The 23,881-nt window shown below is 54.1% G+C and overlaps 1 protein-coding gene across 4 annotated transcripts; it reads right to left on the reverse strand.

Moving 5' to 3' along the window:
• Positions 1-57: 57 nt before the first annotated feature.
• Positions 58-23,881, reverse strand: ITPRIP (inositol 1,4,5-trisphosphate receptor interacting protein). Of its 4 annotated transcripts, XM_084903543.1 has the most exons (4): positions 23,725-23,881; positions 23,586-23,647; positions 23,098-23,319; positions 58-3,753 (listed from the first exon to the last, which is right to left on the reverse strand). In XM_084903543.1, the coding sequence occupies exon 4, from the start codon at positions 3,738-3,740 to the stop codon at positions 2,082-2,084; it is 1,659 nt and encodes a 552-aa protein (XP_084759669.1). In that variant the 5' UTR covers positions 3,741-3,753; positions 23,098-23,319; positions 23,586-23,647; positions 23,725-23,881; the 3' UTR covers positions 58-2,081. The 4 variants fall into 4 exon arrangements, with proteins under 4 accessions (XP_084759669.1, XP_084759670.1, XP_084759667.1 ...); XM_084903544.1 differs by having other exon boundaries at positions 23,098-23,294; positions 23,582-23,881; XM_084903541.1 differs by having other exon boundaries at positions 23,582-23,881.

Consider the following 23,881-nt stretch of genomic DNA (forward strand, 5'->3'; position numbering starts at 1 on the left):
TTCCAACTCTGCCCTGGAAACCTCTCAGATTTCCAGAAGTAAAAACAAACACTGTGACCAGTTTCTACTCCTTGCAAGAATTTAATTCTTCCATTAACATAAATAAGGCAGCAAGAAACACCAAGAGCCTTGCTGCTTTCTGCTTCAGAAGCTGCCTTGGAGGATAAAAGAGCCCCTTTTTCCCGCTGAGTTCCGTCTTCTTTGTATAGACAAGGTATTTTTTTTTTTTTTTCTTCAGTGAATGTTCTCTTGGAAGCAAAGGGGAAGCCAAGGGAGTGTCTGGCTTGGTCTTGGCCTCTGGGGGCCGGTTCTTGGTTGGCGGGGTCTCCTCCAAGCACAAGATGAAGATGAAGGGGGCAGGGGAAGGCACAGGGTATAATAAATAAGGAAATTCACCCTGATTCTGGAAATGAATCCCAGTAGAATGAGGGGTGTGGGCTATTGTTGGAGACCACGTGGGTAGGTTTGGTCCCAGCCACGGAGGGCCTGGGGAGGGCAGATGCAAGCACTGCTCTGTCTAACTCCAGCTCACATGGAAGGCTTCCCACAGACTTCAATGCTCCATTGTGGCTGAGCCTCCCGGCTCCATTAACCCTGTCGGGCAAACTGTCCATCATGAGCACTCTGAGGCCAGGTGAGAGCGCTCCTGGGGCAGGGACAATATCCTCTCCTCAGTTTGTGGTGAACCCGATACCCCGTGGAACTGGGTCTGCTGTCTGGGAGGCATAGCCAGCTTTCACCCTGGAGGGAGAACCAGGAGCTGGTGAAGGCACACACATTCCTGCCTCCTCCTTCGCTCCCTGCAAGGGTTAATGAGGCGATGCCAAGAGAGGAAATCCCAAAGGACCAGTGAAGCCACAAGTGGAGGAGGAATGGCTTCCCAACCCTCCTGAACCGGGCCTGCAGACAGAGGCCAGCTCCAACTGCAGGCTCTGGTGCCCTCAGCATGCCGAGGTGGCCTCCCTGAGGCCTGGGGCTGTGCCCCCAGTGCTGTCTGTGTATTTCCAGTCAGCCGAGCCCCTGTTGGATTCTCAGGGTGTCAGTCGTCTGTGCAGTCAGCAAGTCCCTCCCAGAAAGGATAATGAGACGGTCTTAGGGGGTCTTGGGTCTGGGAGCTGGGTTTCCACAGCAGCTCCTGCTCCCAGGAGGACTCAGGGTTACGGCATCCTCACCTCTCAGCTCTGCAACTTTCCCTGGACTGGGCATCAGAAGCCAGAATGCAAGCCAGATCCTAGCACCCCGGGTGCCAGGCTGGCCTTCACCCCAGTCATCCTGTGCCCCTCTTTCTCTATCATCGTCTACCTTTAGTGCCTGCCCTCCTCTACTAGCTGTGGGGAGAACAAAGAGGGGTGAGGGGCCACTGAACTGGTACCTAGCATGGTATGCGGTGCCCATGGTGCGTGGGGCACAGCACGCTGGGGGAAAGGGGCAGCGAAAAGGGGGTGTACCCTGGATAAGACATGCAGCTGAAAAGTAGCAAAATGAACTTCTTTCTGCCCCCAAGTACCCACTTCTGTGCAATGGGGACATTAGTCACTCGGGGCCTTGCATCTCTACTAGGTCCTTTTGCCGAATAATATAAAAAATGGCAGTCACAGGCTGCGCAGGCTGTGGATGGAAGGTGGTGAATTCCCGTATCTGTCCCTACTAGATGCCTGGGGCCAAGGGTTCCTGGAGACACTAACCCCATCAGCATTCCCTCCATCCTCTGTGGATACTTAAGTAAAGGCTGGACCTGGGATGCAAAGAGAATTACACCCAACCTGATGCTGCATTATCTCTAAGTCCACGTCCATAGAGTGCTCTGTCCTCATCTCGGCCATTCGCGATGACCCAAAAGCAAGCTGCAAAGGCTCAGTCCCTAAACCCAGAGACCAGCGTCACCAGCAGGCCCCGATGGCATGAAAGCAAACTGGCTTCCAGCTTGGAATTCTATTCCTCCCCCAGGACAGGGCCTCTGTCAGGCTGAGCCGTGGCGCCCAACGAAGCCCGCCGTCTTCCCAGGACAGGGCCTGCGGATGCCCCTGGGGGCGTGGACACGTGGGATGCCCTGCATCTCGGTCCTCGGGGTCCCGGCTGCTCTACCGGACGACAGCTTTCGGGGGCAGGTTCGCGTGGTCCGAGCGGATGTGCAGGGAGTACTCGCTGATGAGCGCCGGGGCGTTCTTGAGCATCTCGTAGAAGGAGTCCACGGTCTCCCGGTAGAGGCTCCGCTGCAGGACGAAGGGCCGGAAGAGGTTGAGGGGCTCGGCCCTGCGCACGGCCTCCGGGAGTCCCAGGGACTCGGGCGCCTTGCGGTTGCCGATGAAGAAGTGATGGAGCTTCTTCTCCAGCAGGCTCTTCTCCAGGAAGCAGAGCAGCTCGCGCAGACGGGCGTCCAGCTGCCCGGCCTTCCAGTCGGCGGGCCGCCGGGAGAGCAGGAGGTGCAGCAGCGCCGTCTTCAGGTGGTAGTCGCCCAGCCCGCTGGGGCCGGTCAGGCGGCGCTGCTTGGACAGCAGGAAGGAGGCGATCTGCAAGCAGCTGAGGTGGCAGGCGCCCTCGGGCAGTGCCTTCGACGTCATCCGGAGGAAGTGCCGCTCGTAGACGGCAAAGGACAGGAGCCAGTCCGTGCTGGAGGCCGGGTCCCCCCCACAGGGCTCCCTGGGAAGGTGGGAGACGAAGTACAGGTCCGAGTCGTCACACTGGATCACAGGAATCAGGTGGAAGGGCATGAACTTCCCCGAGCGGAACCTGATCCTGAGGGACCCCGGGGTGTCCAGCTGGCCAAAGGCCAGGTCGAACTCGTACTTGTGGGCGATGCGGTGCCAGGCTCTGGTGAGGGCCACCTGGAACCACTTCATGACCTGCATTGTGTCCAGGTATGGGGAGCCTCTGGCACACAGGGGCTCTTCCGCCTCGCTGGTGGGCTGTGCCAAGTGGTTCTTGCCATGGAGGAGACACAGCAGGTCTTCCCCGAGCTTCGTCTTGCCACAGATACAGCCCAGCGTGTCCTCGTCCGCCCGGACCACCTTGATCTGGCCGTAGCCCTGGCGATTCAAGGGCACCGAGCGGCTGGAGCACCAGAGCTCTGGGCGGAAGTGGTAGGGCTCAGGGGGGATGAAGGGCACAAAAAGGTGGCACAGCAGCGGCTTGTCCACCTGCCAGTTCTCGTACATGCTGTCCACGCCGATGAAGTCCTCCACCTCCATGTCCCTGTCCCGGTTGCACAGGCTCCTCAGAGCTTCCAGCAGGTCATCCACAAAGCCTTCCACAAACTCCCGGGTGCGGGCGGCGTCCGCCGTGGCCCCCCGGATGCAGCGCTCGTAAAAGTGGTCCAGCGTGGCCTTGTTGGGCAGGATGAGGCCTCGGAGCGGGGCACCCTCCAGGCCGGGCAGCTCGTCCTCGTCCCCGCCCAAGCACTCGGGCGAGGGCCCGTCCTGGTGGTCCTGCCGCCACACCTCGATCACCAGGAAGAGGATCATGCAGAGGGTGCTCCACAGGTCCCAGGCCGTGCGGCTCTCGTTCTGCTGCTGGGCCTCCTCGGCCACCCGCTCCAGGGCCTCCTTCTGGGCGGCCAGCTGCGCCACCTCCTCCTCCAGGCGCAGCTGCTCCAGATGCAGCTTCTCCTCCAGCACCTGCATCTTGCGGATGATGTCCTCCTCGTTCTCGGGGACCGTGGCGTTCTCCCGCGGGAACAGCAGCGGGTGGTTGACGATGGCCGTGACCACCACGAGGCACACCCGGAAGAGCCCCAGTGCCATGGTGGCAGCTTTCCTGGAAACAGAAGGAGACCGACCATCATACCAAGCTTCCCTCCACACCGCTTCTTCCCTGGACCCTCCCACCAACCCCTGCCCTGCTGATGTGAGAATGTCCTACAGTTCTCCCTGCGCTCCACCCACCATCTCCTCGGTGTTACAGGCCGACCTGGAGAATAGCCACAGCACTGACCCACCCCAGCAATGCTGACTGAATGACCCACTGAGATGGACTTCTGCTGTTTGCCCAGACAGTCCTCTTTCTGGTAGCGGCACCCCACTTTCCCTGGGAACCAACTCTTTACAGCTCGGTCCATATGACTTGGGTGGGAATAAACACCCCCAGCTCCAGGGGTGCCTATCACCAGGCCCGAGACTAGGCCCCACCCCCACCATGTGATTAGTTCAGGACTGAACATGACTCCATCCGGGTCAATGGGAGATGGAGGTAGCTGTTGGCTCCTAGCTACTCAAAGCAGGGTCTGCCTAAGATGCCAACATAGAGGAGAGTGGGCCCCTGGATCCAGCTCTGCCTGAAGCCATTGCCTCTGGCTTTTATTTTTTATTTAAAAAAATATATATTTTATTTATTTTTTACAGAGAGGAAGAGAGAAGGATAGAGAGTTAGAAACATCGATGAGAGAGAATCATCGATCAGCTGCCTCTTGCACACCCCCCACTGGGGATGTGCCCGCAACCAAGGTACATGCCCTTGAGCGGAATCGAACCTGGGACCTTTCAGTCTGCAGCTGACGCTCTATCCACTGAGCCAAACTGGTTTTGGCGCCTATGGCTTTTAAATCATATAAATCTATAAACTCCCCTTTATGACAAAGTTGGTTTGAGCTGTTTTTCTATCACTTGAAACTCAAATAGTCTTCAATAAGATACCCTCTTCTTCCCCAAACGAATGCTGTGTGGCAATGCATCTTTCCTCAATGCAGTAAAGCCCAGTGGATACGAGGGCTGGGTTCCAAAGCCAGCCCTGTCATTGATTGGCTGGGTGGTATTGGGCATGTTAACCCACATCTCTGAGCCCATTTCCTTACTGTACACCAGGGAAGTATGGCACTCAGAGTCACTGCATTGATGGATGTGGTGATCCATGCAGACGGCACACACAGCACAGTGAACGGTGCACACTGTTTTCATTGAACAGCTATGCTTCTGCAGCAGTTTTGAGCCCTTATCTTTCCCTACTGCAAACGCTTCCAATCTGGAAGACCCACCCCAAATTTGGGTTTTTCCCAGGACAATCTTAGAGACACACCAGTCATTGGTTTTCCTACCGTGAGTCATCTGAACGTGATAGAGAAAGGGGATACTCCGTTCCTCTAGGATAAACAAATTTTTACTTATTTATTATCTCAAGGGACTTTTGGGGAAGGGCTAACCCTTTCCCATCATCACCATTCGCACTCAGCAGCTGCAATATCTCCTGGGAGTCTGCGACAAGTGCAAATCTCAGCCACATCCCAGACCTATTGAACCACAATCTGCATTTTAATCGCCCGTCCACTTGAAAGCCTGAAAAGCATTGTCTTACAGTGCAGGCCTGGCGTAAGGCCTTGTTTTCTCTCAGCAGAACCCTTGAGAAATGACAATGGGCCTTTTCTACACTAGCCCGGCTGTCCTTCCTGCCTGAGACCCCAGCTAGGAGAGCACATGGCCAAATGAGATCCTTGTTGAACAACAAAGAGAATGCAGAGAGCTCCTCCCACTGCACCCCTGGTGCATGCCAACACCTGCTGATAGAAGCTTCTTCGAGGTGTCTGAGTCCGTTCTCTCATCTTGAATTTGCACCCCGGAAACCACCTGTTTTGGTTCTTACCCTAATGGTGCCAAGCAGCAGGTTATCTGTCACCAAGTTAAGATCCCTCTGCAATTCCTACTGGCAGGGTCAGGATGTAAATGACCTGAGTTGCTGCCCAGATGTGACTCCACGCTGTACACAGCTGGATGTGTCAGCAGGAAGCAAACAGGTTGTTTCCACTTGAGGAGGAAGTAGAGGACCGGAGAAAGTGGAGGAAGTCACAGTGGAAGGGGACAGGGGGGGCAGTTAGCCAGCTTTTCTGAACCCAGACAAGGAGCAGCTTGTTAAGTAATTGAGATCAGCCCTGGTTTCTACATTAGAGAAACCTCAATGGAAGGTCCAAAGCAAAGCCATGAGACTGGCGGATTCATGTGAATCGAGTTTTAAGATAAGGGAGTATTAATGCTAGAATACCAGGCAGCAGCCAGTGAGGAGATAATGTGAATTCCCCTTTAGTCATACACCTTTGGGCACAGCAGGTCCTGACAAGTCACAGTAATAGCCCTTGGCAACTCCCAACCCAGGAGGTTGGTTTCCAGGTCAACTCAGGATAGGGTGCCACCAGCTGGGGAGTGGTGCCATCGCCAAGCCCTGACTAGGAAGTCCTCTCTACCCGAAGCTTCCACAGGGCTCCCTGTGTTGGTGTCTGCAGGAGGATAAAGGGCTATATGGGTCACCTTGTCCTGGGGCAGCAAGGTTCACAACTCCAAACCCACTGGAGCAATGGACTCCGTGGATGAGGTGGGTAACAGGAAGGACTCTGGAGGAGACAGACTAGGTCAGCACCCACCACGTGCACCTACTACATAGGTGACCTTGGACAAATCATTGAACTTCTCAGAAACTCAGTCTTTTCATCTATAAAGTGGGATGTTATATCTACAGTAAAGCCTGATTGAGAGAATTCACAGAAAGCACTTAGCAAAATGCTTGCCCCTGAGCAAGTTTTCTTGTAAAGGGGGAGTTGGGATGGGAATGGGAAGAGCAGATGAACCTTCCCGCAGGGGTTCACGATGGAACGGGCCATACAGATGCCCCTAGGAGGAGCTCTGGCAGGATGCAGGCAGCCCACAACAACACTGTGAAAAGCAGGGTCACAAACAAGACCTGGACAGGAGCCTGAGGGGAACAGTGGGAGGAGCCTGGGCGGTAGGAGCAGAGGGGCCAGGGCTTGAACCTGACTCTGCTCGTTGCTGAGTGGCCTTGGGCAGTCACTTGGCTTCTCTGGGCTCCTCTGCAGCAATCCCTCCTTCACAGGGAGATGGAGTTAATAAGTGAGATAATGCATATCAATGCATCTCAAGCGCTTAACAGGGATCCTCAAACTTTTTAAAGTGGGGGCCAGATCACAGTCCCTCAGAGAGCTGGAGGGCCGGACTATATGAACTACTAATTCCTACTGTAACACTTTGGCTGCGCTCACTGCCCAAAAAACCTGGCGGGCAGGATCAGACTCCCCTGGGGGCTGCATGTGGCCCCCCGGGCCGTAGTTTGAAGACCCCTGCATGCGCTGCCAAGGGGAGGTACCTGACAGCATCGGCCCCTCCCATCTGGGCCTCCATAGGCCTATTTGTCACTTGTTAAGCGCACCGGCCCTGCCCAAGACCCAGGGCGTGGAGGAATACACGCTCAAAAGTGCTCTGAAAGCACAAACACTGCCTGGGGATGGCTGTTCCTGGCACACCATTCCGTCCACCCTGCCCCCCAGCAAAGGGGAGAAGCCTGCTGAGCCTTGGATCCTCCTGGAGGCAGAGTTCCCGCTGACTCACTCCGCACTTAAACCATCAACGCCCTCCCAGGGATCAGAGGGGATCCCAGCAGTCATTCTGTTCCTTGTTAACCTCTGCGCAGGCTGGCGCTGCCACTCAGTGCCTACTAGTTGGGGTGAGTTTGAAGCCTTCGCTCCTTCCCCTCCCCAAACCAAGTCACCGGGAACACTGCCCTGGGGCCATGGGGACAAAAATATGAGTGGAGGGAATCTGGGCAGTTAGAATTTCAGAGACTATGGGGATAGGACAAGTAGCTGGGAGCTTCTCACAACCCCCCCCCCCTCTCTTCCTCTCTCTCTCTCTCTCTCTTCTTCCCAAAGGACCCCTTTCCTCCAATTCAAGGATGTCCCCCTCCTCCTTGGCCCAAAGCTCTAACCTTTACTAGTAAGAGGCTGCCCCACACACGTGATCTGAGATATCCAGTGGGTGGGTTTGGCTTTGAAAATAAACCCGGGTCACTCGGAGGGCTGGGCCTATCTGCTTGCCAGGAAGCCGGCAGGAAGCCTGCTTAGTTCCTCTCCACCCCGGCCCCTGCCCACAGAGCAGGGCAGCCCGTGCAGGTCACCGCTAAACTTAGCCTGGCAAAGGGCCAGGGTCACGGGGCCGCGGGGGCTGGGGCAGAGGCTTGCAGGTGGTTGGCCAGAACCAGTGATTTACTCAGACTGTTTACTCTGAGCCTGGCCAGACCCTGGGGGAGAAATCCAAGGTGGTTTTTCCCTTCCCTGGGGTCCCTCACTCCTGGGTCCCCCCCAGAGCCCTCCAGCACCTCCACCGTAGTTTAATCCAGTGAATGCCACTAAGAGTTGTCAGTGACATGCTTCCGTTCAACAAGCCCTTGCTGGGATGTGCTGGGCATTGTACACAGTGACCCCTGTAGCTTTCTAAGCAGTGGGCTACCCCTATTCACAGATGAGTTAACCAAAGCCTGAGACGAGGTGCGTTTCCTGCCATACAGCTAGAAAAGGCACAGCTGGCTGAGACCCAGCTGCTCTGCTGCCTCTACCTGCACAGCCCAAGCTCTCTCCGCGGTGCTAGGTTTCCAGAGCCCCCACTGTGCGCAAGGAACACACTGTGTGCTGAGGCTGCAGCATGATCCTTGCCAGTAAAAACACTACAGCCCACATGGGAAAGCGGACAGCCACCAAATGAGTCACAGGGCAGAATGAGCAGTGGGGCATCAATAGTGTGTGAGCAATAGGAGGAGACAGTTTTATTCCTGTTCATCCGGGACCCTTCCCTGTCTGTAGAGCTTTCCCGTGCCCACCTCCTGGGGAGATGGGGGTGTGAAACTGCTCAGCTCCACATCCACTTCCCTGCCTTCTTCCAGACAGAATTCCTATGACAAACTGGGAACAGTGGGAGCCTGTGTCCAACCCCATGATGTGTTCAATATGCTTCCTACCCCAAAACGCCCACCTACCCCGACCCAGGGCTGACTGACTCTAGCCTCAACAGTAGGGGTGCCCAGGACCCCTTTCTCAGTGACCCAGCAGTCCTGCTGGACCAGTGGCTCTCAAAAGGTGGTTCCCAGCATCACCTGGGAACTTGTTAGAAATGCGAATTGTCCGGTGCAATCCTAGACTTGCTGATCAGAAATGACAGGGCTGGGCCCAGCACCTGTGTTTGCAAGCCCTCCACGTGGTTTTAATGCCCACTCAGGTCTGAGTTCACCCCTGCCCAAGCAGGGAAGGCCTCCGGGGAGGAGGTGGGCGGGGCTCCGGAGTGTCACTGAAGCCCAGGTTTTGGAGCTCTCCGAGGCTCTGCCCCAGGCCCAGCCTGTCAGGTGCCATTAGCTCTGCTAATTACAGCAGCAAAGGCAGCCCTGGCCCTGGCCTCATCCTCTGAGCCCAAAGGAACAGCTGATGTGCTTTCTTACAAAATGGAATAAAGAAGGTGGGCTGAGGGCAGGAGAAAGCACTTTTCACCCCAGGGGGGATGACTTGGGTCCCTTTCTCACTGCCTAGGTTTCGGGCCCTTGGAGAAAGAAGGGGCCAAGGGCAACCCAACTGCTGATAAGTTTGGGCTGAAGCCCTACTGTGCGCCTGGCCTTGTGCTGGAGTTTTGCTCTTTGGGGGTAATAACGCCAAAAATTCAAGTGTCAGGATTTAGTTATGCTAACCTATGCCCTATTTCACAGATGGGAAAGCCGAGGCCTAAAGAAGGGATGCATTTGACTCTGAGGGCAGGTGGGTGGAGGGAGAGCTGGTCCAGGCAGGCTGGATATCACCTGTCAACCTCACAGGGACTCCCACAGACAGAAGTTGTGGAAGTGATGATGTTTTTCATTAACAGCCCACATTTGGAAGGCAAAAAAAGGAAGTGAGGAAATAGGAAGGAAGAGGCCCAGGCCAAAATAATTGAGAAAGTGGGTAGAAAGGGTGCAGTTCTGGGCCCCTAGTACTTCCCCTTCTCAACATCTTTGCAATCCTCCCTGCATCCCTGTAGTCACCTTCCACCTCTCCCACTAGGCAGGACCTTAGGCTTGGCCTCCAGCCAGGCTCAGCTTCCTCTGGCCCGCCACCCTCCTGGCCGGTGCCTACCAGTTGGCCCCAGCAGCCACCCTCAGAATAACCATAACTAGCATTTATGAGTGCTGACTATGTGCCAGGCCTGTGCACAGGGCTTACAGAACTGTCTTCCCCATGGTCTTCCCAGGGACTAGAAACAGAGAGAAAGACACCTTGCCTTAGGGAGCACTTGATATTATAGACTATAGTCAGTGGTCCCCAGGACCCGAGAACCAGAGCCCCCTGCCCCTCTCTAACCCAGGGGAGGTCCCAGGCAGACTGAGCAGAAACCCAGGCTCAGAAAGCCCCAGGGGTCAAGACTGGATCTTGATGATGGCGGAGGAACAGAATAAGAGAGCATAGAGGAGATGCCCACCCCTATGCCCAGTGGAGGAGGGCCGCCCGGTGAGGCCATGGGAAGGTATACACTGTGAGGGGAGCGGCCTTCTCACTAAGGTGAACAGTGCTGGCGCCGCCCCTGGCCACACTGGCCAGACTCGCAGAGGGTGCCCGGTCCCATCCACCAAAGCACTGAGGTTCCTCAAGGCCCACTCTCAGAAGAGGAAGGGGTTTCCAAGAAGTCACCAGGATGCCAATCCCATCCTCTGGACTGGGGTCATGCAGCTGGCCAGTCCAGGCACAGGAAGGACAGCAGCCTGGACTTCCCCGACGTGGGTGGGAGAGCCCACATCCTTCCTGTCCCAGAGGAGGTAGAGGGCAGGGAAGCCATCAATCTCCCAGGAAGGACATGGGGTCCTCCTGTCCAGCCATGCTGACTCCCCACCGCAGAGGCCCTGACCCACGGGACGTCGCAGAAAATCACAGCGACTTTGGAGCAGAAAGACAGACTGCCTGGCCAGGCTGTGTTGCGGAAGGGGAAGAGGCTAAGGGATGACAGGGAGGTCTGCAGGTCAAGAGACAAGGAACAGGCTCCCCGGAGCTCAGTCCCACACTCCCCATTCTCCTTAGGGCACCTCGAATCCAACAGTCACTGTAGTAGGTGGCATGGTGGGCCTCAGAAAGATAAATCTAAATGCTAATACCCAGACCCTGTGAATTCGACTTTATCTGGAGGAAGGGTCTTTACAGATGCAATTAGATTGAGGATCTTGAGCTGAACTCAGTCTGGATTACCCGGGCAGGCCCTAAATCCAATGACAAGTGTCCTTATAAAGAGATAGAGGAAAGAGACCAAGAGGAAAAGGCAATGGAAGATGGAGGCAGATTCTTCCTTGGAGCATTTGCAAGGTGTGTGGCGTAGCAGGTGGCTTGACCTCAGACATCTGGCCTCCAAAACTGTGAGAGGACGCATTTCCGTTTTTCAAAGCCACCCAGTTTGTGGTATTTTGTCACAGCAGACCCAGGAGACTAACTCGGTTTCAAAGCTCCATGCACCCCGCTCTCCCCACCTCCAGTACCCAGCCTGGGGATGCCACACGAATGGGGCTCCCGGGCCTGGCTAGCATGGACCTGTGGCATCAGCTTCTCTGAGCTTCCCCTTATCCCAGGCACCACAAGCAGACTCCCCGGCTCTGCGGGGCTTCCTCCCCCACTTCGGAGGGTCCCTATTTCTCCCAACAGGACCGAGCTTTGAGCCTGATGTTCATGGCCTGGCTCCAACCGGCTTCAGGGGACCCTTTGACTCCTTTCGGTCAACCCGGCCACTTCAGATTATCGACTGTCCCCAAACACCTCCTGTCCTTCCCCACCACTCCCTGCACCACGGCCACACCTCACGTCTGTGTGCTCAAAACCCTACCTCACAGCGAGCCTATCTCAGAAACCATTTCCAGGAGCCTTCCTGATCTGCCCCCACTCCCATTCCCCCACCCCCACCCACTCCTGAGACAAATCCTTTCTTGAAAGGGACAGAAGTGGTGGAGGGAGAAGTATTTGTGCAGCCCCTCTGAGTGCAGGCAGCGCCCGGCCACTTGTGCAGGTGTATCTCATCCTCGGCAGCTCTCTCACCTGAGCCGAGTTCCCAGGCAGGAGCCCCAGGCACTGAGCGGGTGAGCAACCCCTCGAGGCCACACAAGCAGGAACAGGGCAGAGGAGCTGGAGGCCAGGCCAGGCCAGGCCTCTTCCGTGACCCGTCCTGCGCTTTCATCAGATGAGCTCCTGAGTTCTGGTCTCATACCACTGCTGCCTTCCCCGGGCAGGGCCAGGCAGGGCTTGTTTGTCTTGCCATTCCCCAGAGTGCCTGGCAGAGACCACAGGCAGGGCTGCCTGCTCACAGCACGCAGGGCATTTGCAATCCTGGGAACCCTCCAGAAGCTGGGAACGCACCAGTATGCTCATACCCGGCTTGCTAGACACACCCACTTTCCGACAGAAAGCCTGCTTCAAGGCTCCGTTCTAGGAAGGAGCGGTCCCTGCAGCAAGTGTGCGCCAAAGGGCCTCCCTGGACCCCCAATTCCCATCTGAGACTTCTAGACCTGAAATCACAGGGGCGTGCTAACAACTGAACACGGTGCTACGTGGTGAAGCAGCCCTCAGACGTGTCTGTCTTCAGCTTGTATTTCTCAGTTTCCCTGTCGGTGGCCCCATCTCACCCACAAGAACACCTGCACATCGGAGGAGGGAACATGAACACCCACCTCAGGGCAGGCATGCCAAGGCACCCCAAACTTGCCCTCTTTCTCCACCCCCACCCACGCCCCCAAGCAGAGCCGCGAATGCTCAGGACCAGCCACACTTTGGCTGCTGGGCAGGGAGGTCAGGGACAGAAACAGGTTCCAGACAACAGCGAACACACCGGCTTGATGGGAAGGAGACCTGAGCGGGTGGAGCAGGATCCAGAGAGTAATACAAAGGACAGCGAAGGGGACACAACGTTCTCCCCTGGACACCCGCTGCCCGCTCTCAGGAAGGGCTGGGGTGGATGGAATTAAACAGACTGCCGGTACCCACAAGCCGCCTTCCTCATTGGTGGGAACAAGGAGAGCCCAGCTCAGAGAGACAGCCAGGCCGCTCAGCATGGGGAACGGGCCCCAGGGATTTTCCACGGCCACAGCAGAGACAGTTTCCCCGCCCACCCTCTCTGCCTCACACCTCTTACTCACGTCCTGGTTTAGGGGGATTCGGGCCCCCACACCGAGAAATCCTGAGCCGTGTTTCCCTGTTGCCTGTGTGGTACCTGACACAATGCCTGGGCCCCAGCTAGGCTGGAGAGAGAGGGAGATGGGTGAGGAGAAAGGGAAGTACTGTGGGCCTCTTGTGTAGAGGCGCACACATGCATACCCACTCAAACACACCCACATGCACACACATACATACATAGACAAGCACACACACACACTCATGCTGGGAGCTTGCAGAGATCTAAAACCCCTTTCATCTTAATAAAGGGAAACAGCAAGAGACACAAAGGCGAGGGGGAGGCCAAGCCCTCTGTAAAATACTTAAGAGCTTGTGGTCGGCTTCCTGGCTTGTGTGCCCTGCTGCAGGGGCCTGGGACTGAACACCAGGGCCAGGCATCGGCCTGCCCTCCCACAGCAGGGCCGCACCCAATTCTTGTCCTTCAAGGAAAGTAGGGGCCTTGAGCTAAGGCCAGGTACAGGCAGCAAAACTACCCCAGAATCACCTATGAGCACAGAGACACCCTCCCAGAACACTGACCTACAACCACATCGTTTTCCAGCCACAGGGATAATGTGAAGGCGAGTGATGCCCACGCTCTGCCCTGGCTTCTGCCGGAGGTGACACCTGACCAATAGTAGGTGTCCTTGAACCAACGACTGGTGCACAGTGGGGCGGGCAGCGAGCAGCCACCGACACTGCCAAGTTCACCAGGACAAACTCCTGCCCCAAGGCCAACCAGAAAGAAACAGCCAAAGCTCTTAGGCTCAGAGGAGCTTATCCCATTGCAGAGGCTTCCCTATGGTAGCCCTGTGTTTGAATCTCCCAATTCAAGATATGGAAACAGAACCTACGTATGGCATGGAAGTCCCATGGCAGTGCCCTGGAAGGGACATGGTATTGGCTATGGTACTGGCGATAGCGCCAGGCCTCCTTTTAATTTGTTAAATCCCACAGAGTGCACCTTAGGTACTCCTTTGCGAAGAGGAGGGTCACCAACATCCCTGCAGCAACTCCAGGATCTGGGGACATGGCCCCCAACCTCTATTCTCCCTCTCTCTCTCTCTCTCTCTCTCTCTCTCTCTCTCTCTCTCTCTGTCAATGTATTTTATTGATTTTTTACAGAGAGGAAGGGAGAGAGATAGTTAGAAACATTGATGAGAGAGAAACATCGATCAGCTGCCTCCTGCACACTCCCTACTGGGGATGTGCCCGCAACCAAGGTACATGCCCTTGACCCGAATCGAACCTGAGACTCTTCAGTCCGCAGGCTGACGCTCTATCCACTGAGCCAAACCGGTTTCGGCTCCATGTTCTCTTTTAAAGGCCTCAGGGGCTGCCACAGAGCTGGAGCAGGAAGCTTGGGTCCCGGGAAACTCATAGCTCCCCACTCCAGCCTGGCAGCATCCGTTGAAAGTTCCTCCTCTCCCGCTGAGCTCCTAGAAGGACAAACCAGTGCTGGTGCCTGCTGCCCGGCATTAAAGGTGCAGGAGCGCCATGCATGCTTGCTGAATGGATGCATGAATGGAGTCAGGCCTAAGAAAGAACCTATTGCCTTCACTTCCAAGAGTAAGAATCCGAAACAGGAGTAGAGTGGGAAGTCCTGGGTGAAGTAACTGGTAGTGTTTTTCTCCTGGGAGGCACCCCATGGTCAGAAAAGCCAAGTGCCAACTGCGGTCAGTGCCTTGGGAAATGTGAGCAACATCCCTTCCAGACGCAGCCCTGGAGACAGACCAGAGCCTGGCTGGCCTCCATGTAGCTGCAGACTGACTCACCACCAGCATTTACCATGAAAATGGCCCAGGACTGAACCCCCATGTCAGTTTATCTGACCCCACCGCTGCCTCTCTCCCTGAAACCCTGTCCTTGGAATGAAAGGTGAATGGCAGATTGCAGAGTCTGATGAGATTCAGGTAAACGAAGGAGCAGAGAAGCAATCCTAGGCACAGTGACGAGCAAGTGAGAAAACCCAACAAGCCACAAGGCCCTGTCACCCACGGGAGGGTTAGCAACCGACACACCAGATGTAAGCACTGGGCAAATGCTTTATGTCACAATAAAGCTCTGTAGGAGGTACTGTCCCCATTTCACAGATAAGGAAACTAAGGCACAGAGAGGTGAGGCCACTCATTCAACATCTCAGAGCCAGAATTCAAACCCAGGACTGTCTAATCTTCAAGTCTTCAGTCTCCCCATGTTGCTGCTCAGTGACCTGGCCTATGGGCTTTCTTCTCACTGCTTAGGGAAAGGCAGGTGACAATTTAGGTGGAATTTAGGCAGGAAGCAGGGAATGAGACTTAATGGAGAGAGAACGGGAGTGTGACCTGGGACATGAAATGGCTTTTCAGCCAAAAGGATGGGGAAGCCCTCCCCACAGTGGTTTAGGGAACAGGAGTGAGGGCTCTCCTGGCACTGGGCCGTGGTGTTTGGGGTGGACCATCAGGAAAGTGGCATGGATGCCCTGCGGGCATTCTGGAGCAACACACAGGGGTATCAGGCATCCCCTGCTCTCCGTCCACACCCTCTAACCCAGGCACACTGTGGTCCTGTCTCCTCAATGACTCAGGAACAAAGTCTCAGCGAACAAAGAACCCTTTCATGAACTTCAGGCGGGTCCCCTGTCTGCTGCTAAGAAGGCTATTGAAACGGGCTCCCAGGAGAACAGTTTGTTATGAGCACGTGGTCTTGCACTAACAAGTAGGGCCAGAATTATGGCAACGCCCTCCTTTGGCTTGATCCTGGCTGATAGGAGACTCTCTGCAGGGAAAGCCTGGAGGGAGGAAGGAGTAGCCTAGGATGGCTTCAAGGTGAGCCCTCCTCCCCAGCAGTGAGCGTCCCACTGTGTTATCCACCTGAAAGTGAGTCATTTGAAAATTGTGGGCTTTGTTATTTTTTCTAGGGGTTGCCATCTGAGGATCTCAAGTGCTCTGAATATTATCTGATGCTGGCTGCTACTGCCCCCATTAAACAGATAGGAAAACGGCACTCCGTCAGCGAATATCACTGAGCATGTCACAGCAAGAGAGAACGTGGCGTAGGTGATCTCTGCCTGTTGCCTTCTCACCCTTGACACCTAGAATTTGTGAGGTTCTGTATGCTACCTTTACGTTCACTGGGCTAGGGTGTCCAGCAGAGGCCGGAGGTGGCAGAAAGAGCCAAAGGTTATGGGAGGCACAGATCTGGGTTTGAAGCTCTGTGACTCTGGGTAAGTAGGTTGGCCTCTCTCAGCCTGTGTCTTCACCTATAAAGCTGGACTAGGACCTAGCTCAAAGGGCTGTTGTGAGGAAGAGAAATAAATATATGCAGAGCCCCTGCGATGGGGCTTGGTTCAGACAGAGTAGGTACTTAATGGATGAAGGTCCACCTCCTCCCCCCCCCCCCCCCCGACACACACACTTTTTTTTTTTTAAAGGCTATTCTACTTTTATGAACAAAAGATCTCCTTTTAATTTGACCATGTATTCACTCAGCAATTAAAAAAGATGACAACTGATTTGAGGACCAGATTCCTAAGCATAATTTGCAAATAACATTCTCTGATAATGATAAATATTTTTTATTTATAACCCTGAAAAGGCTACATTCATAAAAAAAAAAAAAAAATTAGGGTCATTTCTTTAGCCACTGATATGCCAGAAGTCTGGGAAGCTATGTTAGAGCATCTGAAATTACGGCCAGTTGTGTAAAGAAAAAACTTTAATTGAATACTTTCAAGTTGAAAGACAAGGGAATTCCTGTTCTGAAACCTCTTTAGAGGGAAAGCTACCACATCGTCTAGGTTTTTACCTTTCTTTAAGGCAAGGCGTTCTTCCTTTTCTGTATTTTTCATTTGTTGTGTTGGCATTTAACGGTCCTTGCTTAGGAATTTCTACCTTAAGGAGAACAGGAGGCATCTCCTTATGAGACGTGGTGGAAACCACAAACCACCAAGCATCAGAATCGCCAAGTGAGTTTCTACCCAATGCTCTCTGTCCCCAGGTTTTCCTTTTGGCAGGATGCAGAAGACACCTATGCCGTCCTCTTTAACACAGATGTATTCTCAGATACCTCCTCATGCCTTCATGAGCTACTGGGCAGGAAGGGATTCCAAAGGTTTAACTGAACCACCAGGAATTCCCAGGGGCGTGCTAGAGCTGGGTAAGATGTGACCCGTGAGCCCTCGCTTCTATTCCCAACCTCTGGGGCAGTGGATTCCAGGCATTCCTCCTCTCTGTGTGTGTTCGGTCACACAATCACACAGTTACATGTGGCCATTGAATCCCTAGCACAATGCCTTGCCTATCGTAGGTTCATAATACATACTTGCCCAATCAGTGAATGAAGGTTTCTCTCAGTCAGGCCCCATACCCCCCATAGTAGGACCTAAGCATCCTTGTTTCTCACTTTTGTTGGGGGTGAGGGTGAAGAAGAGGAAGCCACAGGTCTGATGTCCCCATCCCTGTGTAGAAGGGAGGCCCAGAAGGCCTGTATGGAGTCATGCTCTTTGCTCCTTGTCACAGCTCAGAGAAGAAAACAAGACTGCAGCGGTCAGCACTGAGCTCTATTCCCTTAGGCTAAACCCAAGGCCGGAAGACCAGCCCCCAGTTGGCTCACCACCCAGATCTGGGCCCTGCAGCCCCTCCCTCTTCTTGGCCATCCTCTGAGAAACACACCTGTGATGCTAGGCCTTCTGTGCTCCTGCTTCTTACAATTAGGGTGGTTGTTTGCTCCTCCTGATCTACCTTAAGGTGGAGGTGTTGTTGCCTTGGGCAACAGTGATGTCACCAGCAGAGTGCTTCCATTCTGCTGATGTCATGGGGTGGGCCAACCCATTGGAGGGGGGTGTGCTTTCTACTAGAAAACATCACAGGTCTCAAACTGCTGAGGAGGATCGTGTAGGCCTTTTGGGCACTTCCAAATGACCTTCTTTCTCTCCCAAGAAGCCTTTCTCACCCTTCTCTCCCACCTGGCTGCCTGTGGCAGGCCAAGCCTCAAACCTGACCTTCCCTCTCCCAGAGTTGGTTGAAAGGTCAGGACAAGCAGCTTTGCCCTCAGTTCTGAACAAACTGCACACAAGGGCACTGAGGATCTCCTTCTCACCGTCTAGGACGGCCTGGGTCCTGTGACCTTGTCCTTTGCTCAGACCTCAGAGGAGGGAGCAGCGGTACTAATGGGGAAGCGAGGGTCCCAGTTTGGCAGAGAATGCAGATTCTCGATTGATCTCCACTGTTTTTAAGAGCTCATATGAGCCAGGCACTGTGCTTAGCTCTTTCCATGCATGCCCTATGCATCTTACTGAGGATGAAACCAACGCTTGGAAAAGTCAAAGCAGTTGCCTCAATACAGAGAACACCCAACCACTGAGCAGTGGAGCCAGGATGCAACCCAAGTTTGCCCTCCTCCAAGCCTGCCTGGGTGGCAGCTTACTGAAGATGGGCCATGAGGGGGGCTGGGCAGAGATAAGGAAGAACCCTTTCGATACAAAGAAGTCAACCAGGATGCCCAGGTGGCTGGGGGAGCTAAAGTAATGACTTGCCTTAGGACTGCCTGACTCCATGCTGCACAGGGGCTGCCATTTGGTGGCCAGTCCTGCCCCTTCCACCTCCCACTGCAGCAGTGCAGATTAGGGACCAGGTTCCTTTTTTTTGTGGTTGGCTACCTATTGACTCATCCAGGCCACCTGACTGTCCTCTTGATTTGCATATAGCTTTTACCCCGGTGGCCTGAAACTCCCACCCTAAATCTGTCCAGTAGTCAAACTTATGCAAATGCAACTTGAGTGGCTGGGAGCTAAAACTTATAATGAACTAAGCAAAATAAATAAAAATGGCTAAATTACAAAAAGAGAAAATGGGGAAATCCTACCAGGTAAACACTGACTTTAGGGAACTGACCAAGGAAATGCACTCAGCCAGGATGACCGGAGTACTGGTCTACCTGGCAGGCATTTCTCCATTAGTGAGAGGTCTACAGAGGCAAACAAAGCGCATACTTTTGGACATCACTCCTCAAAACTCCCTCTGCCTCCCAAGACTCAAGCTGCCTTCTAATCTTTGGTTTCCCACGTGGCTTGCTCAGGATGCAGGGAACAGATAGCATCCAGTCTGCATCACAAGATCTCCTTGCAAATTCATAAACTAGCATTCTGATCTGCATCCACTTCTGGGAGCTTTCTCAAGGTGACTCAATAGCCCAAGTCCAAACTACTCTGGAAATTGTGGAGACAGGGTTTCTGAGTGGGCACAACTAAGAGCCAGACCCTGGGACGGGTCTCATGATTCAGGTAAAAACTATCCTTATGAAGATTTGCTGGGCCAGCCCTTCCCAGGAGACATTAAGACATCAAGAGCCTGGCTGGTGTGGCTCAGGTGTTGAGCATTGAGCTATGAATCAGGAGATTGCAGTTCGATCCCCAATGTGGGGCATGCAGAAGGCAGCCAATCGAGGACTCTTTCTCATCATTGATGTTTCTCTCTCCCTCTCCCTTCCTCTCTGAAATTAATAAAAATATATATTTTAAGAAGTCATTGAGAATTCCTTATTGGTTGAGAAGCCTGGTTTGTCTAAAATGCTGTCTCTCTGTCCATCTGTATGTAGAAAAATGTGCCACTCCAGCTAATTAAGTGCTGAGATGTATAGCGTGGAAAATAAGTGATCATAAAGATGGAGCTGTGAAGCATAAGTTTTGGGAAATGTTTCCTGAATGAACTTGGGAAGAGTGTTTGCAGGTGAACAGGATCTGGAAGGGGATGGGACCGGATGGTAGCGGTGTGTAGGAAGTGTCAGGACAGCATATTTAGACACTTCCCACTTGGTTCCATTCCTGGGGGAGTGCTCCTGTGAGGGCTCCTGTGTAGCTGTGGCCTTTTCCCTCTGTGCCACACCCAAGTGGCACTTACTCATCACCCTCATGCCAGGCCCCAAACTGGATTTGCCACCTCACACCACCCAGTTATTGAGAAGTCATCTGATGCTTGGGGCAGGCCTGCCATCAGTCATCAAGGCCAGGCCTGCCTCTTTCTTTCTGTGCCTTTCTTCTGCCAGATGAGTTTTCTATCTCTTTCTCTGTCTGAGCTGAGGGTGGGTATTTCTTCCCTTGATAAGGAAACAAAAAGACAACTGCTCTTCCCTCTTTCCCCCCATAAGAGACATCAAACAAATGTTTTTTAAGCTTAACCTGCTTCATGTGCTGGGAATGCTGCTCAGTGGTTGGGACTCAGCTTCCAGGCTCCTGAACATTTTACTGTGCCTTAGTTTCCTCATCTATAAAATGGGGATAACAATACCTAATGTCATAGGGCTGTGGTCGATAAACTGCGGCTCGCAAGCCACATGCGGCTCTTTGGCCCCTTGAGTGTGGCTCTTCCACAAAATACCATGGCCTGGGAGAGTCTATTTTGAAGAAGTGGCATTAGAAGAAGTTTAAGTTTAAAAAATTTGGCTCTCAAAAGAAATTCCAATCGTTGTACTGTTGATATTTGGCTCTGTTGACTAATGAGTTTGCCGACCACTGTCATAGGGCTACGGTGAAGTTTAAACAAGCTAATACAGGCCACTTAGGGTTTTTAGGGGGACAAAAAAAAAAAAGCCCAGGAAATGTTAAGTCCCTAGTGACTGTTGGTTATCAAGGCTGCTGTGTGTGGCTGGATAGGTGGTGCACTGCTCTAAAACACCCGGCAGGGTGGTGAGGATAGATCCAACTCACGTGCAGTTTGCCCAGCTAAGTGCAAGGCTGTGTCAAGATGAGACTCCTTTTCTGAATGGCACTAAGGAAACATCTTCTTGCCGATAGAGAGAGCACCTTTTTCTAATTCTCACCAAGGACCGAACAGGCTACCAGCAGCCCTGGAGGTTATTCTTATCAGCTCTCAGCATTATCCTGGCCATGAACTCCTCCCCAGCAAGCCTGGATTAGAGGGGAGTCCAAGATGGACTGGTCTCAGCACACACAAGGTCCTGCTCCTCAGCTCCCCACAAAACAGGGTGCACATGCCCCCACCTAGGACACTTCTGGGTTAAAGCCTTCCCCCCAAAGGCCCACAGGCTGCCCTACTACTTCATCCCCACTGACGGACTCTCAGCCCCAAGCATGGAGTCACAGAGGCTTAACCTCTGAAAGGACTCTCTCCTTGGTCACTGTCAATGGCCACTCGTCTCTGCTGAGTGATGGGCAGTGCATGCCTACTGAGGAGCTCTAGTTGGCGGTTCCTTCTGACTTCTGAGTAAGCTCCATCCCCTGCTTCTCCTAACCAGTAGTCTCTGAGGCTGGGCAGAACAAATCCTTTCTCAAGTGAGAATACTTGAGATTCCTGAAGGTCACAGCCCTGAGCCCCAGGCCTCTTATCCTCACGGGAACTATTGCCTGTGCATTCCTTTCTCCCGCACAAGCATACCTCTCAGACCTGCACACCCTTCCCCCTTCCCTCATGGTGGACAGGTACCCATTTGGCAGCAGTATCCTTCGACAGAAAAGACATTACGGAGGGAGTTTCTGTTCTCCAGTGGACTAACTCTACTCTGCCTGGGCTCTGTGCCCAGGATGCTGTCACTGCCTTCCACCAATAGGGGTACCCCCTCCATCAGACAGCACCGCGCCCCTCCCCCCAGCACCTTCTTTCTCTTTATTGACCCAAGGAGTTCAAAAGAGAAAAATACAAAACTAGGTTCCTCCCAGATAGAACCTTCTCGGATGGACAAGTTTGCCAAAAGTCTCCATCCTGAAGTTTCTCCCTGAACTTGCCCTTGGATAAAAAGTCCACCCACATACCCTCCTTTTTGTTTTCCTTGTGGGCACTGCAGAAGCTGAGAGCCCATTCCTCCTGGAAAGGTGACAAGTTCTGGGAAGATGGCATCTGGTTACATTTCAGATCCTTGTGAAATGTAACCAGCTCGAGCTGGAAACTGCTGCATCTTTGACCGTTCTGGAGCTAGCGGATGGCACTCCAGCAAAAGCCTTTCCATCCACCCAGAGAGAGAGAGAGAGCAGAGTCAGGATAGCCACTTCATGGTTACCCACAAGTGGAAACCACGAGGCTCAGAATGGCCTGGAGCAGCAGCAGCAGCAGCAGCAGACACAGGGAATTAGCCAACAACGAAAGCCACTTAGGCAGGAGGCTGCAAGGAGGACTCAGAAGCACAGCCTATTATGTTATCAGTAAGGAGGTGAAGGGCAGCAATTCTACGGTGTGCCATGCCATTTGCCAATGTAGCCTGGACCAGGGACTTGCACAGGGCACCAGTCAGCTTTACCTGGCAACCTCTCCAAGGCAGAGCTGGTTTATGAAAGGTAAGGGCCCTTGGTCAAATCCAAAAGAGGAACAAGAAAATGGAATACAACTCGGAAACTGATTGAGATCTCAAAGGCTGGGACCCAGGCTCTGCCAAGTACCTGGTGCTCTTCTAGTTTTGAAAGGAGTCTCCTTCTCACACCAGACAGAGGGGGGAAAGCAACGTGTTATTACTGAGAATAAAATATATTCCCTTGCTGGGCAGCATTTTTTTTTTTTTTTTTTAAAGAGAAGCCCTGCCCCAGAGTTTTCAGAGGCACAGAAAGGTGGAGACACTTGGAAAAGGTTGGCCATGGGATTGGGATGAGGTTATGGGTCAGGTGGCAGAGACTTTGCCAACCCCAAGAGAAAGTTCTGTGCGGCGTGGGGTCTCCTCCACTAAGAGTCTCAGAGAGGAAGCGGTGGGGGCTTGATCCGGCCCCAGCAACCTCCCAGTTTCACTACTCTAAACAGAGAAAGAACAAGCAAGCTTCCCTCCTGCTCCCTCCTCGCAGGAGGGGGAAGAAAGCGGGAGGAGAGCCGGCCGGTCTTTCAGCCCCAGGACTCCGCTCGGACGGTGAAAAGTAACGGATCGCCAGGCAGGAGGAACAAAGACGTGGTCCCGCTTCGGGCGCCTGCAAGAGGGGCCTCAGTCCGCCCGCGATGGGGGCTGGAGAGTGGGACCCGGGACCCCGCGCCGCGCCAGGAGGCATCACGAGCCGCAGAGGACAATGCGCCCCGTGGGCTCGGGCGCTGCGCAGGGTCTCCAGAGTCAGCCGCTAACCTGGGGACCCTAGGAGACCACCTCGTCCGCATGCAGCCCCGCACCCCCGTGCCCCAAGACGCCATCTCGGCGCAGCTCCGCCTGGGCCCCCAGGGCCATCGCCTCCTTCCACCTTCCACCCACGAGGAGGGAGCAGAGCCTCACAGCTGCCGGTGCGAACTTACCTTCAGCCTTTGTCCCGCTGGCCGTCGCGGAAGCTGCACTCGGGGTCCCCAGGGCCTGGGTGCCGCCGAGGGCTGTGCTTGCAGCGGAGGTCCGGGTGGGCGATCAGACGATCGGGGGCGGAGACACCCCGGCCTGCTCCCGCCTTCTGGCCTCCATCGGCCGCGCTCTACTAAAGGGCTTCGCAGTTACTCATTTCCTGGATGTCACAGAAACTTTTCCTCCTTATAAGAACAAAACACCCGCCTCTAACGCTCGGCCGCAGAAGCCTCTTAAGGAGGAGCGCGCGAGTTAGGGACGCCGGGCCCTGGTCCGCCGCGGGGGTCTGTCCATGGACCCCCTCCCTGCCCCCCAGGATCTCCGGAGGGGGCAGCAGAACTGGAGGGTCACCAGGAGGGACGGGGTCTGGCCATCAGAGTCAACCGGGAAGAGGGAACGGGGAATCCGGGAAGACTCCCTTAAAAACCGGTCCCGGGGGATGCTCACTTACCGTGCGCTTTCCGCCCGCGCGTTGTTTGGGAGTTGGATTCCAGGGGCCACCTCTTTTGTCCTCTGGAGGGAAATATAAATACAGAAACAAGGGCCGGCCCTTTTCTCCTGTTCGGCTTGAAAGGCTTAAGATAACTCACCAAAATTTCACGATAAACGAAGGCATCTTGCCTTTCTCCCTAAGCACAAAGGGAAGTGAGGACTTGGATGCTTTTATCTGCAGAGGGCGCTTTAGTTTCCAAAGTCTGCTTACAGCTGCGAAGTTGGTTCGACCTCTGTGTTAGACGCCAGGGAACT

The sequence above is a fragment of the Pipistrellus hanaki genome (assembly GCF_964339955.1).
Source record: "Pipistrellus hanaki genome assembly, chromosome: 14".
Taxonomy (NCBI): Eukaryota; Metazoa; Chordata; class Mammalia; order Chiroptera; family Vespertilionidae; genus Pipistrellus; species Pipistrellus hanaki.

Excerpts from the sequence above, each read along its gene's own strand:
- ITPRIP (XM_084903543.1), bottom strand. The coding sequence starts at position 3,740 with ATGGCACTGGGGCTCTTCCGGGTGTGCCTCGTGGTGGTCACGGCCATC.